At 40.6% G+C, this 23,255-nt stretch overlaps 1 protein-coding gene across 4 annotated transcripts in view; it reads left to right on the top strand.

Moving 5' to 3' along the window:
- SEMA3A (semaphorin 3A) overlaps positions 1-23,255 on the top strand; it is a 174,036-nt gene that overhangs the window by 135,969 nt on the left and 14,812 nt on the right. For all 4 annotated transcript variants that reach the window (XM_058190464.1, XM_058190462.1, XM_058190461.1 and 1 more), the window contains 6 exons: positions 11,978-12,120; positions 13,073-13,187; positions 13,300-13,369; positions 13,986-14,130; positions 18,431-18,650; positions 21,723-21,814. In XM_058190464.1, the coding sequence (XP_058046447.1) occupies positions 11,978-12,120; positions 13,073-13,187; positions 13,300-13,369; positions 13,986-14,130; positions 18,431-18,650; positions 21,723-21,814 (785 nt within the window). The remainder of the gene's footprint in view (positions 1-11,977; positions 12,121-13,072; positions 13,188-13,299; positions 13,370-13,985; positions 14,131-18,430; positions 18,651-21,722; positions 21,815-23,255) is intronic.

Raw genomic sequence — 23,255 nt, 5'->3', positions numbered from 1 at the left:
ACTGCGGTTTGCTGATCTTTAACTATAATAAAGTTTTGTTGTTGTTATTGTGGTCTGTGTAAATGCTCACAACAAACTAAGCATAAAAATTACAGCAGGCTCCAACAACAGTCATCTGTCCTGAGAGCAGCCCTGTCAAAGTGGACGTTGGTGGACTATAAAGGTACAGGGCACAGAAAATATCTTTTAATAGTAGCTATGGATAAGCACTCATTAAATTAATTAAACATGGATTAGATCTAGTGGTTTTGGCACCAGGCTAGAAAGCAGGAGATGGTGAGTTCTAGTCCCCCCCTTAAGTATGAAAGCCAGCCGGGTGACTTTGGGCCAGCCCCTCTCTCTCAAACCACAATGCCAGGCTCGAGTGACAAGCCAGTAAGTCAACACCTGCTTCAACCAATGGATCAGCCCTCCGCTGACCAGAGAAAAGTAGATCCTGCACTTCTGGGGAAATGATGGAAAAAGCCCTAAGCTTTTCATTAATTTCATTGCGTGCATGAAGAAGCAGGATTAGAAGCAACAGCAACAGAAGCTACAGAATATGGGTGGATATGAAAGACTACATCACATCTGGACAGCTGGCAAGTGGATCCGGAAACCCAGTTTGATCGTGGCTTCTCTTCTCTTGGTAGCCACTTTGCTGCCACGTTCCCTCATTGCAGAACGGAACCAAAGGCTCAGTGGGAAAATTTCCTTTACCACATTTGGCATTTATTCTCCCCAACGATCCTTATTCTACAAGGGCTTGTTTCCCAGAGAACCCATCTGCAGACACATGTGCCTGGCAGCTCAGTAACATTATCCATCCATCCATGTAAATCTGGATCACATCTGTATGATCCTGGTGGTTTGGCTAGCCTTAAAAGCAATGTATACCTAGTAAGATTATTGTTTCCGGTATTATTCCATTCACACCAGGGAAAAGTAAGGGTTTTTCCCCCCAGACACTTCCTCTGTTGGCAGCCTCACGCACCATGTATCAAAAACCCCAGGAAGTGAGATGTAGAAAGATGGTGGTTAGGTTTCAATCCTTTGCTGGCACTCTCTGAGAATCCTAGCTTTAGGTGCGGCTTCTATGCACTGTTACATTTGTTTCCCTAAGTATAAAGTCCCCTGCTCGGTTCTGTACCACCCTGGTCACCTATTTTCTTTTCACACACAAACACAGATACTTAGAGACACACATGGGATGATAGCGATAGTATTGTCTATGTGGCTGACTTTCATAAGTTAAAGTTTTTAAAAATACAGCATAGCAGTTTTCAAATAGCTTTAAAAACCGGTGCAGAGGTAATTTGTCTTGCATGGAACCTGCTCCCAAACTTTCTGGGAAGAAGAAGCAAATGATGGTTGGAACTGAAATGAAACAAACAAAATGTTATGATATTTATGTCGTTACTTACCAAGCACATCTAAATTATATTAAAGTAACCAAAATTTATTTACAATCCCCAAGGCATGTCACAACTTTTGAGCACCCTTAATATTTGGAACTTGAAAGTTGAAAAATCTGACCCGTCAAGAATGTAGTCTTAAAAAATTAATTCAGAAAAATTGCTTTGAGCCTTGTGTGAGGAAAGAGCCGGGACTTCTCTGCAGCTCAACAAGGCAACTTCCTGCCATTTTTCAGACTTCTGTGTGTGACTGAAAAGTGTATTTATGTTCGAGTAACAACAAATGTAACTTTAAAGCAGCTGCAACATCTTGTTTTCAAACTGAAGCCTGGAAAAGGGTACAAAGCTTTAATGAATAGCAGAAATTCAAAAAAGTTTCTGCAACTTACTTGTGAATTATGCACTCCCTTTATTTGGATATAGAGGTGGCCCAAGAAGTAATTGGAATAGCTATACAGTTGGTAAAAACGTTCAGGTTTTTCTGCCCCAAAATGGTTCAGAAATGTGTGCGCTGACACCTCTATTTGTATCCCAACCTTTCTCCTCTTTCCCTTTTCTCTTCCTGGTGCCGTTTGGTCACTGAACACCTCAGAGATTAAAGGTGGGGGAGGGGGAAACCCTTCTGCCTTTCACTGTTTCTATCAAATAAGGCAAGGGAGGCGGCAAATAAATTTAACAAACAAATAAAACACAACTTGTAGCTAATTAAACTAGCGAGAATAATTGCTCAAAATGAGCTCTTTTCTAAAGAGGAAGGCCTTAATTTTAGAAGAGTGGGGGCATTGTCCTCAAAGGGGAGGTTGGGAACCCACAGACCTTCCAGAAGCTTCTCCAATCCCCAAGGATTGGTCTGCCCACTGAGCAAAGGTTAAGGAGAAATGTATTACCCAGTTGGGTCTTATGCTCTGCTACCAAAGAGCCTGATGGCAGACTTCTTATGGAGGAAAGACCGGAGCTCATCTTTCCTATGCACAACATAGGAATGCAGCCTCAATGGAAGGATTTCTTGTCCCAGGGCTTCATAGCCTTAATTGTTTCTCTTCTGGTGGGCTACCGGAAACAAACACCTGACTGCCTCAGCTGAGGGTCTGTGTGGAGTGAATAAAAGGGAGGAGAATTGCACAGAAAAGTGTCGGGGGGGTGTGTTTCCCACTAATGCCAGCTGTTCCAGCCTGATCACTCCTGGTGACTTCACTCTCCGGACTGGAGGGCCCCCCCCCTGTGAAAATTGGAACTGTTTGCAAATTCATTAGTTCCTGGCAACACCCTGATTATCGACCCGGAGCGCGCAGAATGGCGACAATTGGATCAGTGCTTGCGGCACAAAGGCCCAGTGAGACCCTGGGGTGTAGTTGGCCAAACAGAAACCCGGGTGTGAATGGGGGGAAGCAAACTCTCCTTTGGAGACCCCCTGGTGGAGGTTGAGTGCGCTTAGATCACAGTGCATGGCCCACAAAGGAGAGGGATGAGGTCGAAGAAAGCCGTGGCTGGTTGATTCCCAGGCGGTGGCCCAGAAATCAAACAACCTGACTGAGGAAGTTCCGTTATGGGGCACAAATGCAGCCCCATTAAGCTGTCAGTCTTGTTCAAATGGCAGCCTCTTCCCCACTCTGAAGTCCCAGGTTTGGAAAGCCCTGTGGCATTCAGTTGCAAACAAATGGGCATAAAATTGCAATTCTAACATAGCTTTGGGTACTGTCGCAAGGTTTAATAAAAAGAAGATACTGGATTCCCCAATTGCTCAAATAGCTACCTGCTATATTAAATTGAAAATAATTCCATACATCATTCATTCTGCAAGTATAGCTAAAGGTGTACATATCATTCATTTGTTTTGTTTTTAAGGGGTACTTTTTGTTATTAGATAATTTCATTGAATTTATTGAGGTTGGTGTGATTTTATAGAAAGAAAGTTTTTTTTAATTACTTCTTCTTTGGGGTATGGATTATTATCTGATAGTGGAGAATACAGACACTTCGGGTCTTCCAGATTGGAGGGCTGCAATAATTGTCCCTACTTACAATAAAGATAATCAGGAAGATCCTGTAAATTATAGACCTATTAGTCTATTAAGTATTGTATGCAAATTATATGCAAAGCAAACTTTAGACATGGATGGAATCGGAAGGAATTAAAGGGGATGAACAAACAGGGTTTAGAGAAGGGCTGTCGACTGTAGACTAAATTTTAGTATTATATTATTCACAAATATGTGCACAGTTTAACCTCATCTATATAAATGATATATCTGGACTTCAAATATGCCTTTGATTCTATAGCCAGAGATTTTTTGTGGATAAGTTCCAGAATGCACTGCCGTGGACAGATACCTTATTTGGTACTGAAATGATGTGCTAATTCCTCTCTGGGAATAGGCTACAACAACCATGGACTGATCAAGGTATGCGGCAGGATATCTGGCTCTTTCCCTGTTTAATTTGTCCATTAATTCCATCATTTGCTTTGACAGTCATGCTCCCAAAGAAGCACCCCACAAAATCTGTGTATTATTGCACAGAGATGAAATAATCTTATTTTTCATCTACGGAGATTCTCTGTCATCCAGATCATGATTGTCCCAAAGGTGCTTTTTCAAGAGGCAACTGGACTTTCTGGTTTTTCTTTGAAGATTATTTTGCTTCTCATCTAAGAAGCTTTTTCTTCTTCTCCAGAACTGAAGAAGCTTCTTGGATGAAAAGCAAAACATCTTCAAAGAAAAACCAGAAAGTCCAGTTGCCTCTTGAAAAAGCACCTTTGGGACAGTCTTATTTCTCACATTCTCTGACAGGCTTCAAAACAGCAGTGGATGCTCCAATTTAATATTTGTAAGGAAAATAGGATAGTAGTAAATTTCCAGAATTTTGATATTATCGTCTTCTTCAAAAGAATCAAAGTCCAAAGTTGGAAGATAGAGGGGAACTTGACTGAACATGGCCCAGTCTTCAAACACCTGGGAGTAGATTTCCAAGGAAACATGGAGGGCCTGCCATGATGATGTCTCCTGGGGCTTTAAGTTCGGCAGATGGAATGGAATGGTTTGATGGCAATAATTCATGCTAGCAATAATTCTCCCGGGTGACTCCAAACAAAATGCCTAACATCTATACAGTACTTTAGCACTCACCGGGGGAGGGGGGAGGGCTGGAGAATTCTGGGAGTTGAAGTCCTCACATCTTCAAGCTGCCAAGGTTGAGCAACAGGGAGATGGTTCTGAACAGGAACATCAGCAACTGCTTTTTATAAGACAAAGCTGTTTCTTCCCTTATCCCAAGCTCTGCCTCCAGGTAACAAACTTCCTATTCCAGCTTGTGGTTGGTTCTTGGAAAGCCCCCGAATCACAGGCTGCGCATGTGCTCCACTAACCCTCTTGTGTGCAAATACACATGGAGTGTTATCTTAATTGGCAAGAAGATCAAACACTCCCATGAGGGTCCCATGCAGGAAATCAGAGGACAGGAATGAAAAGATAAGAAGTAGGAATCGGATAGAAAACATCGCAGGAAATGATAGAAACAAGATATGGGAGTGGACAGGCAGATAAAGTGAGCTTTAAAAAGTTAAAATACTGTCTAAGAGAAAGATGGGGGGGGGGAGATCCGTATCTCTAGACTTTTCCATTAGGATCTGAGGGTGGTTGGAAGTTACGCATCTGCAGATGACGGCCCAGGAAGTTCACTCACAATGGCGCTGTCAGGATTAGGCATCTGATGATTTATTTCCTTCCTTGCACAGCTTGTCTCGATTTTGTAAAGAAAATGTATTTTCAATTACTTTAACAGCAAGATAAATGAAGTGGAAGTGTACAGTATGATTACCTATCTAGAGGAATATTTCCACTTTAGAAAAATAACCCCTTCATTTCTAGCCTGTAACAGAGCTACTTTTTCCACGCAGGCAAAGAATTGGGCAGCAATTGAGGGTTTTTTGTTGTTGTTTTGCAGAAATCTTCCCCATTAGTTGTGTTATCTGGGAGGTGGGATTCCTAGTTATAACTAAATAATTATTCCTAGGTATTTCCCTTTCTGTTTCGCTCTCCTCTTCTTCACCATCCTTAAGTCTCAACTCACCCTACCTCATCTTTAAAAAGGAGGGCTCGATCTACGGTGGGTATGGACTGTCTTTTGCTGCTTCCTGTTTTCTGTCCAATTGTTTTCCTTGCCTCCAATGGGCCCCTGAAATGCAGAACAGGCCCCAGGCATCAAGGATGGAGAGCTGGGCAGTGAATGTACTGAAAAAAAGTTGCTGAAGAGAGGCTCTTCCCAAGGATGATAGGAGGGAGGCTGCAAAAGGTCTCCAGTCACTTCTGTGGGAGCCACCCAGTTCCTCGTCTGTAGAGAAATGTATTGTTCCAAAGGGAATCTCTTAGAATTATTCCTCCCCGCCCCCCTTAAACTGTTCATCCTGGATGTACAAGCATACAAGGCTTCCCTCAATAATGTCAGGGCCTCAGGGCTGCTTCTCCTGAGGAAATGGGAGGCTAAGGAATCCCAACTGCAAACACTGAAAACTCACTTAGAAATGGGTGAGAGTGTTAATATTTCAAAAAATGCATTAGATTTTAGTGAAGTATAATTCACCTTTAACGTACAAAGAAGGAGAGCACACCTGTAGTGACAGGAAGATGGATGGTGTGATCAGGCACTCAATTCTCTTTCCTTCTTTTTCAGTGTGATTCTGGCTATGTTAACCCCACTCCCTATTTATTTATTTATTTATTTATTTATTTATTTATTTATTTATTTATTTATTTATTTGGGGGGGGGAGAATCAACAATATCAATCAAGAGATCTATGCATAAATAATGAAACTGCGAGCTAAAACACTGAGGTTTATTCCTCACATTTTTACTGCTAAATTAAATTGGAAATTATACATTCTGTCGACATGAATACCAAGCAGGTCTGTCATAATTGATGCAAAAACACTGAATACCAAAAAGGGTAATGAAGATTATTTTTTGTGCTTGTTTCTGCCAACTGTTGTTTCTATGCTGTGATGAATTTCAGTTACATGACAAGTTAGTGTAAAAATAAAATAAAAGCAAAACAAAATCATTCAGGCAGAGTTTATTTCAAACTTTACTGCGCCATGGATTTAATCTTCCTTTAATAGATTTTGTGTCAAATTTGTCTACACTAGCTGCGAAAATTAATTATAAGCTCCACAAAAATATATTCAATGTGATCTCAGATTTGTAGCTGTCTTTTTGTCTACAAAGTATTGAACGTTTAAAACGTTTAAAATGTAGCAAGGAACAGGGAGGAAATATATCTGAGAGGTGAGTGAAAATGAAACATTGAGAAGTAAGGAATCAGGGCTAAGACAGGTGTAAAAGTACTTCATGTTTCCCTTCCACATTCCACCTCACGTGAAAATCCTTCATGACCTCAGATATTGATGCAAATCCAGTTCAGTTTTGTAGTCTTGTTAAACTTGAAAGGGTTAAGTTAAATGCACCCCCCCCTCTCTCTCTCTCTCTCTCTCTCACACACACACACACACACACACACACACACACACACACACACGGCTTTCAGACTATTTAGGAGCCGTACCAGTAGTTGCATTACTGATGATCTTCCAGGGTTGATCACCCAGGTGAAGAAGTGAACAGAACTTTCCACGCATTTTGGAGCGGGGGAGGTACACATACATCTTCTACTCAGTGTTATTTAAAACACTGTTATTTAAAAATTTAAATAATAAATAAATAAATAAATAAATAGTGTTGACTCCTGGCAACTGTCTGGACAGGTCCCTGAAATTTTCATGGCAAGAGTTCAGAAGAGACTTGCCATTTCCTCCTTCCTAGAGCTGAGAGAGAGTGACCAGCTCAGGATCACCCAACTGGCTTCATGCCTAAGGCAGAACTAGAACTCCCGGTTTCTAGCCTGACGCCTTCACCATCACACCAAACTGGCTTTCTAAGTATTACCAGCCTCTTGATTCCAGTCTAGCATCTAATGGTATCTCATCCAAGGCATCAATGCCTCTTGGCCCTGACCAATGGAACTCAAAGGAATTGAGTTCAATAGAACTCAAAGGGAAGATCTGGGATTTAGGCTCACAAAATGGCAGGGCCAAAATCGGTGCAATTGCAGCTTCTCCACGGACGCTTCCTAACTACTTCTATGACATCCTGCATATCTCACCCAAGCAAACTACCTATTACGGAGACTATAGTTGAATATACACACAAACCATCTGGGCTTCTGCTGAAATACAGAGTAATAATCAGAGGTGAAATACTACTGGTTCATATCAGTTCTCCCGAACTGGTAGTAAAAAAATGCTACCACTTCAGGCGAACCAGTATTTCTGACGATCAGCTAGGCGACGATCAGATGTGATGCATGATTTATATTAACTAGAATCGTCAGATTTCCTGCTTTCTAGCTAATCTAAATCACGTGGCACAGCAGATTCCCCCCCCTCGCTATTCTACTTACCTTTGCAGACTCAGAAGACTTCAAAATGTTCCTTTTTTACTGCTGCGCAGGCCCGCCTCAGGCGCACATGTAGATGAAGCGTGTATGGCGAGCAAAGCGCACACTGGGTATCAGACTCACAGAACTGGTAGCAGACTTCAGAGGATTTTACCACTGGCAATAATCAATGTATTGCTGGACTGCCTGTTGTATCACCCATGACGTCTGGCGTTCATAAACACAATTTTCAGAAATCTTCGTTTTCTTTCAGTCAAGAAATTGCAATCTTCCTTCTACAGCATCTCATTCAGACAAACCATTAGCAATAGCACTTAGACTTATATACCACTTCACAATGCTTTACAGCCCTCTCTGAGCAGTTTACAGAGTCAGGGTCTTGCCCTCCTAGCAATCTGGGTCCTCATTTTAGAAGGATGGAAGGCTGAATCGACCTTGAGCCGGTCAGGATTGAACTGCTGGCTGTGGTCAGTGAGCCAGCCTGCAATACTGCGCCACCCTGGCTCATTAGAAAGATTGCCAAGCTTCCTGCAATAGCTTAGGTTTGCATAAGCTGGGTGACCTTCATTTCTTGATATTAATTGTTTCAGATCATTTTATTTTCTTTTTGTTCTGTATTTCAAATTTAACAGTTGTGTTTTATTAGTGTTTCTGAATTTTAAATTCTGTATGTCTGTTTTATTGGTCTGTTTTGGGGCGTTCTTGTCTTTTCTGTGCCACTATAATTGCATGCAGAGGTGAAAAGAAAAGAGGTGGTCAGTGCTGGGTGATAATTTGTTGGTGTATACAGATGACTCCTCTCTAGTATGGGAGGCCTGCTACATGTTGTGTGTACACCCTCAGTTCTTAGTGACAAATGAACTATCTGGTGGTGTCCACTGAGAAACATTAGCTGAACCACCAAAGGTGGTTATAGAAGTTTGCTACGATAACTGAATTAGCCAAATCGCATGCAAAAGTCCAGCGATCTTTCACTCCTGAAGATCAGCTTGGCACCGGCCAAATTCTTTAAAGTTCTGTGTACAAATTCAGGTTTCCACTTTGCCTTTCTTGTTTGGATTGGCTAGAAAAGAAAATTGTCTCCTTAAAATTACACAGGCTGAGCAGCTGAGAAGGACTGTTTTGTAAGGAATCTAATTTACTTGGAGAATTACATATAATTTCACACTTCATTTTTTTCACTTCATCGTATAATTAGTCATTACAGAGAATCAAAACTATTGTTTTCTCCTTAAGAACAAAGGCCTTGGAAACTGCTAATTATACCACCGCTCAACATTTTCGCCTTTCTTTCCTCTTAATGGGCTCTTCTGAATATGGAGCTTTGCGTTTGTCAATTTTCCAGGGAAAGGAGTTCTTTTTTTTTTTCCTTCTCGTAAGAAGCATACAACAAAAGAAAAGATGCTTACCTTACTTTAAAAGATGTATACAATCTCCCTTCACTATAAATTTAGCAAGAAGTTTTAGCTCATTGTACATTACGCACACTCCCCCTCACAACTACAGCTGTTTGTTCCAAGCAAACAAATATGGCCTTGTTAATTCTATTTTTGGTGTTTTGCAATTTCTAATTCAGTAGGACTTTTCCCAAGAATAAATCTGAAAATAGCTTCTGAATAGTGGAATATTTTCCTCAAGTATTTGTCTCAAGAGTAACGCCATGTTACTCTGAACAGAAACAGGGAGAACTTTTAACCGAAGATCCACTTGATGTGATCATAATACAGGTAGGGATAGGATGAGGTCAGGATTAAGCTGCTGGATGGCTTTTCTGTTTGTCTTTGGGCCACTCAGTGATTGGCATCTTGTCTTCTATTTCCCTCAGGACTCAGGCAGCCTCTAAATGGTATTTTATCTTACACCACTGTTCCCTGCTTTGTTCGAAGTGAATTTTTAAAGGTCTATTACAATTCAACTTCACATTTCTTGGAGACAGACTTTGGTTTTAGTTGAATGTTTCATATTGTACTAGTTCAAGAATAGATGCAAGCTATCTTCTTGTTAATGTGCTTTTTAGGTTGATATTTGGATTTATTACTTCAACATTTGTTTATAGCACTTAAACATTCACTCCATTGGACTGAAATAATATAAAACACATGAGCTAATAGTTTTAAAATGAATTATCTGAATTATTTCGGTAGTGACCTACAAGTTTTAGTCCTCCCTTCTGGCAGAGGCTTTCCATAAAAGAGATTTCCCTCATTAAAATGCTTTGGGAGATTACCACGCTGATATATAGGGATATCTCCTGGTAGTTTTGAGAAGAGCATTTTGTGTGCTTTTTCTTTAATCCCTGCAACAAAAAAAGAAATGCTTTAGGGCACAGCAAAGAGCTGAACTGATGTTGGACAAGAAACTGCTGGGACACACCTTCTCTTTCGTGGGTTATCTAGTTATGGAGGATGGGAATTGGAGTCTAGTAGGACATTCTGCCCGCCCCTGGCAAGGGAGAGATGGCATCTGCTGGCTGGAAGACCATATTCACCATCATCCAGCAACAGCAGCAGAAGCAGCACTGCAACAATAAACCATCATGTCTTGCTTGCTTTTCCTTTCTTTAGTATTTCTTTCTCTGGCTTAAATGGTTGCTGTAAGCCGAGTTCTATTTCCAGCGTCTGCCCTGAGATCAGAGGCCGGTTGAGGCTGAGAAAACTCACCAGCCTGCTCTTAAAAGCAACTGGTGGCTTCGTCCCCCTTTGATCAGACTTAATCATGTTGAAGTAGGGTTGGTGTTGCTTTAAAAAAAAAACACGCCTTTGTTATTTTTAGCACACTTCACCGCAAATTGAAACTGGGGAGGGGAAAGAGTTTGTCAACTCTGTAATTCTAACATTCTTTAATTGTGGTTCTTTTTTAATACATATAAATCAATTGTCTTCTCCACAGTCTAGTGTGGTTGATGAAGGCAGAGGTCTAACTGGCAGATCAAAGGGGACTTTTTCCTCCTGCTGTAACCTACTTTTGTAACTTGTTGTACAAATCACATATACACACACAAACACAGAGCTTAACAAGAGCAAGATTAAAAAGAGAGTGAAACTGAAAGATGCTAGAAGCAGAGCGGAAGCGGGATTCCCATCCCCACAAATAATCTGATTTGCCATGCAGGGAAAAGAGAGGCCTGATGAAAGAGAAGTCCAGATAAAAGAAATTTTGTTGATTTTAGCCTTATTTCACTTTTCTATTTGACTTTGTAATGACTAAAGTTTTATATTATTTATGATGGATTTTGTTTTTATGGTTTTGTTTGGCTGGCTATTGCTTTTGTGATCTTGTGAAAGGGGTACAATAGAGCACAATACAACTGGACACAAGAACAGTTTTTTTCCGAAGGCCATCACTCTGATAAACAAATAATTCCCTCAACGCTGTCAAACTATTGACTAAATCTGCATTACTATTAATCTTCTCATCATTCACATCACCCATCTCTTTCCACTTATGACTGTATGACTGTAACTTTGTTGCTGGCAATCCTTATGATTTATATTGATATATTGACCATCAATTGTGTTGTAAATGTTGTACCTTGATGAACGTATCTTTTCTTTTATGTACACTGAGAGCCTATGCACCAAGACAAATTCCTTGTGTGTCCAATCACACTTGGCCAATAAAAAAAAATCTAAAATTCTAAATTCTAGAAACTGTGCCATGAATAACCAAATAAGTCTTTTTCACAATGGAGAATGTTCCTAAAAGTCCCTGAAATGCACAAAACAATCTTTTCCACGAACCACATGCCAGAACTTTGAGGGAAGATTGCTTAGAACATTCAACAGATCAAATAGAAAAAGACCTCAGATGCAAATTAGGGCCACTAAGGCAGTTGGGCAGTGTTGGGCTTTAGTGCTTAGTGCTGGGCTTTATAGTTTGGTAATCAAGTTCTAGAGAAGAAATTTCCAAATGTTTCATCAGCTACATCTTCAGAGGCAGAGTGGTCCACAGAAACATCTCCTCTAAACTCTGAAGCTTAGCAATGCCCAGGAGATACCAGTCATGAAAGCCTACAGCAGTAAATTCCAGAAAACTCCAGAGAAAACTCATTGTGAACGTCATCACCCGAGATAGAAAAATTCTCAGGTTCTGTGTAAAAACACCTGATACTATATACGTTGCATTCCCTTTACAGATCCCAGGTTTATTACTGCTCATTTGATCCCTGAAAGTGACAATCCAGAAGATGACAAGATATATTTTTTCTTTCGAGAAAATGCAATTGATGGGGAGCATTCTGGGAAAGCCACGCATGCCAGAATAGGACAGATCTGCAAGGTAAAAATCAAATCAGATGCAAAAAACCCCAGGTCTGAAATAAAGTACCCCTTTGAAATCTCATGGCCGTATTAAATATATTTACTTGTCTAATATTTATTTTTATTCATTCCTTTATTCAATTCATATGGTCTCCCGATTCAATTTTTGTATTAATTCTACACAACTTGAGAATTCCTGGAGAATTCCTGTTATGAAAAACTCCACAGAACTTGTGTTCTATTTTTTGTAAAAAGTTTTTTATTTTTTATTTTCTTATACACATATTTTAAATGTACATTTTCTTATTCAAAGATAATCATACATATTCCCTCCAAATAAAGCACAAAAATAATACATTTTAATTGCATTTGGAGTTCCTCTTCTACTCTTTCTTTCCCTCCGTTTTACAGCAAGCCTTCTTCTCCTCTTTTCCTTCCCTCCTTCTTCTCCTTTCCAACCTTCTTCCTCCTCCTCCTCCTCTCCCTCCTCATACCTACTTCCCTTTCCTCTCCCCCACTCCTCTTCTCTTTCCCTCCTTTCTCACCTTCTCTCCTACTCTTATCCCCTGACTTATCCTCCTCTCTTTCTCCTTCCCTCCATCCCTCTCTCTCCTTCACCTCCTCTATCTTACCCTCTATTCCTCTCTTTCTTTCTTCTTTGTTGTATGATATTTCCCTTGTTTGGTATCCAAGCAACTACAATCTTCTGATAATATATACTTTCTTTTTAGTTTCTTTTCTATTTTACCCAATCTATCATTTCATAATTGTACATTTATATTTATAATTTTCTCTTCTTCTGGTGTTCTGCTCGCCCTCACTCTGGAGGTCTTCCTCCATCCTAGAGTCTCCCACATGGATTCTGGGCGAGACAGAAATCAAGTCTTAAAATTGTGATTTTAGACGTCACAATCAGGGCTGAGACCATCAGGAGGCTCTTAAATTTCTGGTGTAAATTTTTTATTTGATAGAATGACTTTGGTGGACACAGAAGCCTTGTCAACAAGTGGACAACTTTTTTGAAAGCACGGTTAATGTGTTCTGTGCCAGGACCTAATGGCATCGACACCCATTTCGATGAACTCCGTAAGTGTCAGAACCAGTTGTGAATACAGATTTATTCCCTGATCGGCTACCATATGTACCATTTCATTATGAATTGACCTAAGTTGCTTTTCCTTCTTCCTTTTGTTGACAGAGGATGTGTTTCTAATGAAGTCAAAAGATCCTAAAAACCCAATCATCTATGCAGTATTTACCACTTCCAGGTATGGCGCCTGCTGCTCTCCTTACCCAGGAGCTTACTGGGGTTGGCTGTTTCTTTGTTAGGTGGGGCTTGGAAGAAAGGGGGGGGCGTTTTCTTAACCTTTGAACTGGGAGAATCCAGTGAATGTTGAAAGGTTAATGAACTGTAGTTTTCTCATGAAAAGACATAAAAAGATTGTGGACAGTACAAAAGGGTTCATGAATCATAGACAGATGTTGGATTATAGACATTTCACATTGTCTTCTTTCATTGCCAAGATGTCTCTTGTTTGGGATGTTGAGAGAATGAATATAATATGCTAGAAGCAACACCAATGTTCTTCTTGAAGTTTTCTGAGGCTGATTGGTTGCAAGGCTTTCCATTACTCAAGGAAACTGAAACTGAAAGCATTTTTTCCATGTACCCAGAGTGATATGAGAACAGGACCATAAGGCTCGCTGCTCTAAGTGACAAAGAAATCTGGGGGGGGGGGGAGAGCAAAGATATAGAGGCAAGCAGGCACATAGAAATGAGGATAATGCCCTGTCCATGTAGATCACAGGGACATTCCTAGAACCTTCTTAATTTAGAAAACAAAATGCCTCAGCTTTTTTCTTCTGCTTTCTCCCCAATGCTAGCAATATCTTCAAGGGCTCAGCTGTTTGTATGTACAGCATGGCTGATGTGAGGCGGGTGTTCCTGGGTCCCTACGCTCACAGAGACGGTCCCAACTACCAGTGGGTCCCCTACCAAGGAAGGGTGCCGTACCCTCGGCCAGGAACCGTAAGTGAGCTTCCTACTGGAGAATCAGGTGGTGCCAGAATGGTTTCTTGGTGTTGAGTTGGGACATCAGGAATAACTTGCAATAAATGGAATGGGGGAATTGCTCCCCTATTTAAACCACAGCCTTTAGGATATCCTCTGCTTAAAGGTATGGTGATATCCTTTTGAAGGTAATAATCCTACAAATTATATATTTTATATAAGATATGTCCTTTTAACATGAGAGTCTTGCTACTCTCCCATTTATCACCCCTTGCTTTCAAGAATCCTATAGGGCCAACTTTTCCAGGAAATATATATATATATTTTGTGGAAAACTAGCTTGAGATAAAATAAGAATGTCTGTAGCTGGGCATGGACCAGGGTTGTCATGCTCACCTGGTGCATCAGAATGAGATGATAGACAGTGTGATGACCCAGGGCATGGCACAGAGATAACAGAAACAGCTAGCAGTTCAAACCACCCCTTTATTGCTCCAAATCAACCCAGATGCTCCCACATTTCTGGCAAGTCCTAGAGCAGAGGGATAAAAGCCTCCCCACAAACCTCAAGCAGCCTCTGGCTGCAATTAATACAGCCCAGCTCTGTCTGTACCAAGGCTGCATGGCAATAAATCCAAATTTTCAGGGAGCAAAAGATCCAGGTAACTAGTCCAGAATGCCAAAAGGAATGCAAGGACCCTTGGTAAGTTCAAATGTCGGCACGCAACACTTCAGGAACTCAGTGTTTGTCCCCAACAAATGCCCTTCCCCAAGTGTCTCCTTAAGTCTCATTCCCCAGGTGTGCCTGGTGAAGATGGGGCACTCTCCTTGCGAGTAGCCTGCTCAGTCTGCACTGATCACGCCTTCTCTGCACTCTACGAGCCTTTGAACCAGGAGGGGGTGGTCCTTGCTCCTCATCTGAGCTCTGTCTCTCCTGTTCAGCCTGCCTGTGTTCCCCCCCCCCCCCGCCTGCGGGCCTTACTAATTCTGAAAAGCCTTACCTGGACTGACTCTGCCCTTTCCCAGTTTCCTCCAAGGCCAATGGAGTTGCGTCTCAATCACTGTCAATTCTTGTTCCAGCTCTTCTTCCCCCACAGATTCAGACTCTGACGGGGGGCATGACAGACAGCTGACACAAGACAGTCGACAACTTAGATTTTAATTTTACTCTATATAAACGGTTAAAAGCAAACCATCTTTTGAAGCTGAGCGTGATTCATAGGTGCTTCATGCAGTTAAGCAGAAATTGTCCTGGCAACAATATGGAAGTGGTTTGCTACTGGATTCTTCTGGATTGTTGTTTTTGTTGTTTTACCTCCCAGGCTACTTAGTTGTGGTCTCTCTACTAAGTCCAAAACAATGCTGCTTCACAGTAGGAAATGACTAAGTTCCACAGTATTGTTTGCTTACTATTAGACTTCTGTAAGTCATTGAATAATGGGAACCATTTTGACAGAGCATCTAGGCGCAAAGAGTTAAGTTCAGCTGGAGAAGTGGCCAGCAGAGTAGAAAGGCTGTATATCAATCCCATCAGTCAGTCGATAGATGAATCCAGAACAGTTGCGTCATTTGTGGTAAACACGAGAACCAAGGTCGGGTATCAGCCAGAAGGTTTTATTTTGCACATTAGGCATTGGAGGAGAAAATGCCCACTTTGGGAAGTCCCATTGTGTTTTCATTATAAATTTAACACTTAATGAGCATCTGCTTGCTTGTAAATTATGAAGCCGGATCATTTAAATTATAAAATCGGGTCACTGAACAAATGAAAAAAATATTGAACGTTATCCACACATGCTTTTGAGGATGGCTCTCCAAATGCCTGGTCAATACCTCCTACTTCTGATTTACTTTCCCTGTTCAATCCATTCCACATCCATTCTCTGATTAATCATTATCTAATTAATGCAAGCTATCAGTGTTGCACTCCATCTGGAAAATTAGGTCTGCCTTAGGGACGGGCGATGTGGAATTCCCTTCAGCAGAAAATGGCTGCCGGGCCCTGAAAAAAGAGGTTGCCGTTGTTCCCATTGCTTAAGTGCTGAAATGGGGCACCCGAGTTCTCCAAGAAAGGGAACCCTCTGCAGTTCTATCCGCACTTGGTCTGAAGTTCTCCCAGTTTTGATAGTCACCAATGGATATGAATATTGCAATGTTGCCAAAGTAAATATTGGCGATCACCGTATGAACTGATACCCAACATTTAATGAAACATACAGGACTGGCTTGCTAGTCTCTTCTATCTCCTTGGTTTTGTTTTGTTTTTCTTTAGAAGGCTTAGAACTTAGAATGACTGTACTGTCACTTTGAATGTACACTAATCGGCATACATTAAAATGGAATTTCATTGCATACAGTTCTCAAAGGGTCACCATCTCCAATATACACTACATAAACATGATAATAAATAAAGGAATAAATAAAATTTAGGAAGATATGTATTTGTGGGTGGTACATACCGTAGGTCGATATGTGTATGATGAACTAAGTCAATGTTTGTAGTTATATTTTTTCTGAATTGACCAAGATTATTATTTAATTATGAGAGTCAGTTTGGTGTAGTGTTTGAGGCATCAATCTGGAAACCAGGAGGCCAAGAGTTCTAGTCCTGCCTTAGCTGCAAAGCCAGCTGGGTGCCCTTGGGCCAGTCATTCTCTTTCAGCTGAAGGAAAGAGGCAAGGGCAAACCATTTCCAAAAAGTTTCTTTTGTCAGGAAAACTGCAGGCTTGTGTCCAAGCAGTCTGCAAGAATCAGACATGATTGAACAGAAGGGGAAAACATATTTAATTATGTGTTGCCTTTCAAGTGGTATATATACATTAGAAATTCAGAAATTGTCAGGCACATTGCAAGAGTTGCATATTTGAATTCATAAAGGGAGCAAGTGTAGTAATTTAGTTTGAAACTGATTCAATCAAAACTCCAAATTGGATTAACTTCCCTAACAGAAGTCATATCACTAAATCAAATTGGTTTGCCTCTGCAGTGATTCAGCTACTTAGAAAGGCCTTGGCATGCCTTTGCAATGGTTAATGTGCTTCCTGCTGCTGGATCCCATCTGGAGTGCTGCACTAGGCAGGGCCTTCCCAGCAGGGCCTGACCGAGAGAAGCAGAATGGATATCTGCTTTTCTGTCTAACAGACAACAAGTGGTCAAAATTGGCAATGCTTTATCAAATCCTGTTCCTGTCAAGAGTGGCGTTCCTCAAGGCAGCGTCCTTGGACCAACACTCTTTATTCTATACATTAATGATCTTTGTGACCATATCTCAAGTAATTGTGTTCTCTTTGCTGACGATGTCAAACTATTTAACACCACAGACAACACTTCTATCATTCAAAACGACCTTGACCATCTAACCGCTTGGTCTAAAAATTGGCAGCTCCAAATTTCAACCAGCAAATGCTCAGTCTTACATATAGGAAAAAAGAACCCTAAAACTAAGTACATACTAGATGGACATTACCTTACAGACGACCCCCATCCCGTTAAAGACCTTGGAGTTTTCATGTCAAATGATCTAAGTGCCAAAGCCCACTGCAACTACATAGCAAAAAGCTCTAAGAGTTGTAAACCTAATTTTGTAGCTTCTTTTCCAAAACACCACACTACTAACCAGAGCATATAAAACATTTGCTAGACCAATTCTAGAATACAGCTCACCTGTTTGGAACCCTCACCACATCTCTGACATCAATACAATTGAACGTGTCCAGAAATATTTTACAAGAAGAGTTCTCCATTCCTCTGAAAACAACAAAATACCTTATCCCACCAGACTTGAAATCCTAGGCTTAGAAAACTTGGAACTCCGTCGCCTTCGACAAGACCTAAGTTTAACTCACAGAATCATCTATTGTAATGTCCTTCCTGTCAAAGACTACTTCAGCTTTAATTGCAATAATACAAGGGCAACCAATAGATTTAAACTTAATGTAAACCGCTTTAATCTAGATTGCAGAAAATATGACTTCTGCAACAGAATCATCAGTGCTTGGAATACTTTACCTGACTCTGTGGTCTCTTCCCATAATCCTAAAAGCTTTAACCAAAAACTTTCTACTATTGACCTCACCCCATTCCTAAGAGGACCATAAGGGGCGTGCATAAGCACACAAACGTGCCTACCGTTCCTGTCCTATTGTTTTTCTTTTCTTCTTCCTATATATGTTTATATGTGTATATACTATATAATCTTTTTGTATGATGTTGTGACAAAATAAATAAATAAATAAATAAGTAAGAGTAAAATGGGGCGTTTTCCCCCCACGGTCTGGGTGCTGCGTTCCTGCTGATGATCTCGTGTTTTTTCCACCAGTGTCCAAGTAAGACTTTTGGAGGCTTTGACTCAACCAAGGACCTACCTGATGAAGTCATCACCTTTGCAAGAAGCCACCCAGCGATGTACAACCCCGTATTTCCTATTAATAACCGGCCCATTATGATTAAGACAGATTTGGACTATCAGTTCACACAAATCGTGGTGGATCGGGTAGACGCAGAAGATGGCCAGTACGACGTCATGTTCATTGGCACAGGTAAGGCTTGTTTCTTCACCTGTTTTGTTTGGCAAACCTGCTAGGAAGTGAAATGCAAAACTACCAAGTTCCACACACCCTAGGATGGAACTAGGGTGGTTTTTTTGATTGACAGAGGAGCAGAAAATGAAGCCAATCCCATTGGTTTCCTTCTAGAATGGGCTTGGTGTGCCTACATGAAGGAGGGAGTGCTGTCTATACCATGTTTTTTTAAATACTTAAAGAAAGCTAAAACATAAATCCAACAAGGAAATAAATAAGGAACAGGGCCAGTTTTTAGGACCTTTGTTCAATTTGAAAACAAGCAGCTTATTGCTCATTTAATCTTCTCCTACCAATGAGAGGAGCAATACAAACATGGACAATTTTATCACTTCTAATAAGCCACATCCTTTCTGACTTCTTTCTCTTCCAATAATTGCACAATGTTACAGTATATGTTTGTAAGTTATAGATTATAAACTATGGTTTAAAACTTTGCTTGGCAGGAGGAAACCTAGAAAATGCCCCATAAACTTTGAGTGTCCGTGGTTTTTTTTAAAGAATTTAATCAAACATGATTTTTTTTTTCAGGGTGGTGGTGCTGGTGGTCTCTGAGTGATGAATTAATTAAAATAGAAGGGTGCTAAAGCATGAGAACTAAACAAACATTTCAACAAACAAAGTGGGGGTTTTCCGAGAAAACACACATAATAAATGTATGAATATCAAACGTCTGTTAGGGTCATGTCATTTATATGGTGATGTGGCTCAGAAAATGGGTGCAAATCATTTGGATTGTTTTAACTGATTTCATTTCATGCTCCAGTTCCGTTCAAAGAATTCAATAGAATCAGGTCAATTGGATTTTGCTGTCCAGATCAATTGGTTGGTTGTCCTGGGAGGCCTCCAGCCCTGCAATTCCATGAGGGCCTTTAGAGCCAGGAAAATTGGTGGCCGCTTTTCTCTTTTGCTGGCAGTAAAATGCCACAGCATGGCTGGGATCTGCATGGATCTCACTGGGTCTCACTGGATCCCAGGGCTGACCGGAAGTGTTGCTCTCCAGAGCTGCTCTGAAGGAAATTGATTCTCTCACTGGTCAACTACATAACGAAATCAGGATTTTATAATAAATGCTGACCACATAGGCCGACTGTTTTAACTAAGATTTATGATAAGTGACCTATCACTTTGTTGTTTGTATGTACACTGAGAGCTTCTGCGTCAGAGACAAATTCCTTGTGTGTCCAGTCACTCTTGGCCAATCAGGACTATTCTCTTCTGTTCCCTTCTATTATTTTCTTATATTGAAGTAGGTGCCCTTGTGCTCTGAGGTATCTGGGTTTAGAATTGCGGGCTAAATTAATAGGCTAAAACAAGCTCTTATACGAAGAAAGGTCCATTTCATCTCCTCCAGCAAATGCATCTTTTATTACCTCCATCTGCACTTGTAACTTAATGCGAAAGTAAAGAAAGATCATTTAGCTCAGTCTGAGTCCGTCTGTCAGTACACGGATGTTCTTAACACCACGTCTATCTTGTAAATTAAATTATGCACCAAAAGCTTTCTGATCTGAACAGAAAGGACCGATTCAGTGGTGTGAAGCCGCTTGAAAAATTACTCAGCTGAAGAAGCTGATCCTGAAGGCAGATAAAGTTTAATTTCAGATGCTTGGGGCTCTAATATGTAACGTGTTGTAATGTGGACCTCACTGACCTTATAAAACAATCATCACAGAATTTCCTTAGAATATGCATGAACACATTCCAACTTTATCCCCTTCTGTTATCGGAAAACGTTTTAGAAGTGTAAGACCGGCATTCTCTCCCTGCTGCTCCTTCGTTTCAAAAAATGAATTATCTTTTCACCTGTGATTCCAGCAGATCGAGTAGATGTTTACATTGGAATGCTATGTTGCTGTTTTTTAAATCCTAATTTATTAAATTAAAAAAACCTTTTACCTAGGTATTGTTCATATTTTGTGCTGTCACACAACCTGGGGATGGCATTCAGCAAATGTTATACACCATATGTATTATATTTGTTGTATCTTAATAGGGGTAATGGTTAATTAGATGTCAGTTATTGCTTTGGGTTGTAGAGAATTCCCACCATCCTCATTTGCTGGTAGATCCTGAGAGACTTTGGAAGATGTCATTAAATGTTCTTATTTCTTATATACTTTATATCATTTGCTAATTGCAATCTAGTCCATGTTATGTGGATATTTGATTCATCTGAGACTTCTATTGGAGAATTTTTCCAACAAACCATGTTAAAGGATTCCTTGACCTATTGATTCTATTCTTCCAGCTTTTATATGACTCTGACAAAATTGCACCATTCGTTGATGTCTCTTCTGGCACACAATTCCTGCAAAGAACTTTATAACCGCTACAACATGGTGGAAAGTCTATCAGTGTAAAATTGATACCATCAGCTTAGACCAATTACAAAAATCCACTTTTAAAAAATCCTCATAATTAAAAAAAATTATGAAAACATGCTGTTAGCTCCCTTCCTACAGTCCACACCAATGTTCTTGTTAGTATCTGCCCTTGAATTTTAACACAGCAATTAAAATGTTAAGAGTTGATATAATGAATAATAAAACATGACCCTAGTTCAATTCCGATTTGTGGAAGCTGGTATTTCATTGGAAATTCTTGTCCTATCCCCTTCCTGGTAGCTAAAAATGGTTCAGACCTTTCACATCCTGGGTGTTTTATAATCCAAATATTTTATCATAATTCCTCTTCAGAAATGGTTGAGAACTTTTGGGTCCTTTTGGAAGCAAATGTGCCTTGGAAATCAAGACTAAAGTGTAAATAGGAATAGCAACAGCCCTTACCACTTCACAGTCCTTTCACAGCCTTCTCTAAGCAGTTTACAGAATCAGCCTCTTGCCCCCTCCATCAACAATCTGGGTCCTCATTTTACCGACCTCGGAAGGACAGAAGGCTGAGTCAACCTTGAGCCACTTAGGATCGAACACTCAACTTTATGACTGTATTTTCTGAAAGATGCTAATTGTAATGTGAAATGTGAAAAGTCATCCTACTTAAACAAAAATGTTCCTTTCTTTCTTTCAGATATTGGGACCGTTTTGAAAGTGGTTTCTATCCCAAAGGAAACCTGGCATGATCTGGAGGAAGTGTTACTGGAAGAGATCACCGTCTTTCGGGTGAGGGGAAATATGGGTGGAGGGGAGGCTGCTTGTGTGAGCTGCTGACTGCCCAGATAGCTGCAGGTGGAGCTTAGGAAGGATGGGCCCAACTGAGTGTATTTAACACTGACACTATTCCCCCCCCCCATTTGCTGGAATGTAAAAAAGGCCAGCAGATACAACTGTTTGCAATTTGCAACTGAAATCATCTGCATGTTTGAAGGTCTCGTTGCCTATCTTTTCACTCCCAAAAATAATATACAAAATTTATTCTACGTATGGGCAAGCAGTGTTAAGGTAAGGGGGCAGCGAAAGGTCTATTTTTCAGATGTTGAAGGGTTTCCCATGACAGAGCAATTAAGAATCCCAGTTTGAATACTGTTGATTACTGAGACATTTATTTATTTATATAAACTGGTCCAGGGTCCTTGGAAAGGTGTGGCAAGAAAAGGAGGGGAATAAAGTATCTCTTATGCTGCAATTTAATCTAGTCAACTAAATGCTTTTTAAAAAAAATATTAAATCAAATTAGTTTAAATTTAATTTAATGTAAATGATGCAGTAATTTAAAAGTATTTTCCTCCTTCCTTCACTGAGCAAAGCTGACTTGAGTTAGCATCTAGTTAAGGGTTACTTTAAAATCAGAATCCCCCCTCCAGTCCCTGTGGCAGAGACTTGTTCCCGAGGGTAGCTGTGGGTCGCTCCCACCCATTTCCCAGCATCACCCCCAAAATACCAGGCTGCCAAAGAATCCCATGTAAGCCTCAGAGCTGCTGCCAATAATACTCAGCTACCAGAATGAGCAGGACAGAGGCAATATGAGATGCCAGCCCTGGTGGCCCGGTGGTCGGAACGCAGTATTGCAGGCTGACTCACTGCCAGCAGTTCAATCCTGACCGGCTCAAGATTGGCTCAGCCTTCCATCCTTCCGAGGTCGGTAAAATGAGGACCTAGATTGTTAGGTTTGGGGGGGGGTGCAAGAGGCTGACTCTGTAAACAGCTCAGAGGGGGCTGTAGAGCAGTATGAAGCGGTAGATCAGTCTAAGTCCTAGTGCTATTAGGGAATTAAAGAGCTTAAGTAGTTTTAATACTTAGACTTGCAGTGAAATTTCAACACTGCATTTCTACCAGAAATTAGTGGCCCTGAGCCTTCTTCCTCTTCCTCCTTCTTCTGCTCCACTTTTTTCTGTTACAAGGAAACAACTATTTCAAGAGGCTTATAAATCCTAATAAGATGGAACACATTTTTGCTAAGTCACAGTTAACAAAGAAGGAAAGAGTGAATTTTCACACTGGAGATGGTATTGATTTGTTGGTTTATTGATCAATTGCTTTTATTTCCCATCATGACTCTGAGGCTGCCAGCCATATTATGCCTCCCCACGTGTCCCCTGGGAGGGTTCTCTTTTTCATGTGTCTGGAAGGCTAAAAGGGTAGAAACCAGTTCAAGGAGGAAGGT

The sequence above is a fragment of the Ahaetulla prasina genome, chromosome 7 (assembly GCF_028640845.1).
Source record: "Ahaetulla prasina isolate Xishuangbanna chromosome 7, ASM2864084v1, whole genome shotgun sequence".
In the NCBI taxonomy this organism is placed as follows: Eukaryota; Metazoa; Chordata; class Lepidosauria; order Squamata; family Colubridae; genus Ahaetulla; species Ahaetulla prasina.
Note: the sequence above shows the minus strand (reverse complement) of the source record. Positions and strands in the feature narration are given on the sequence as shown.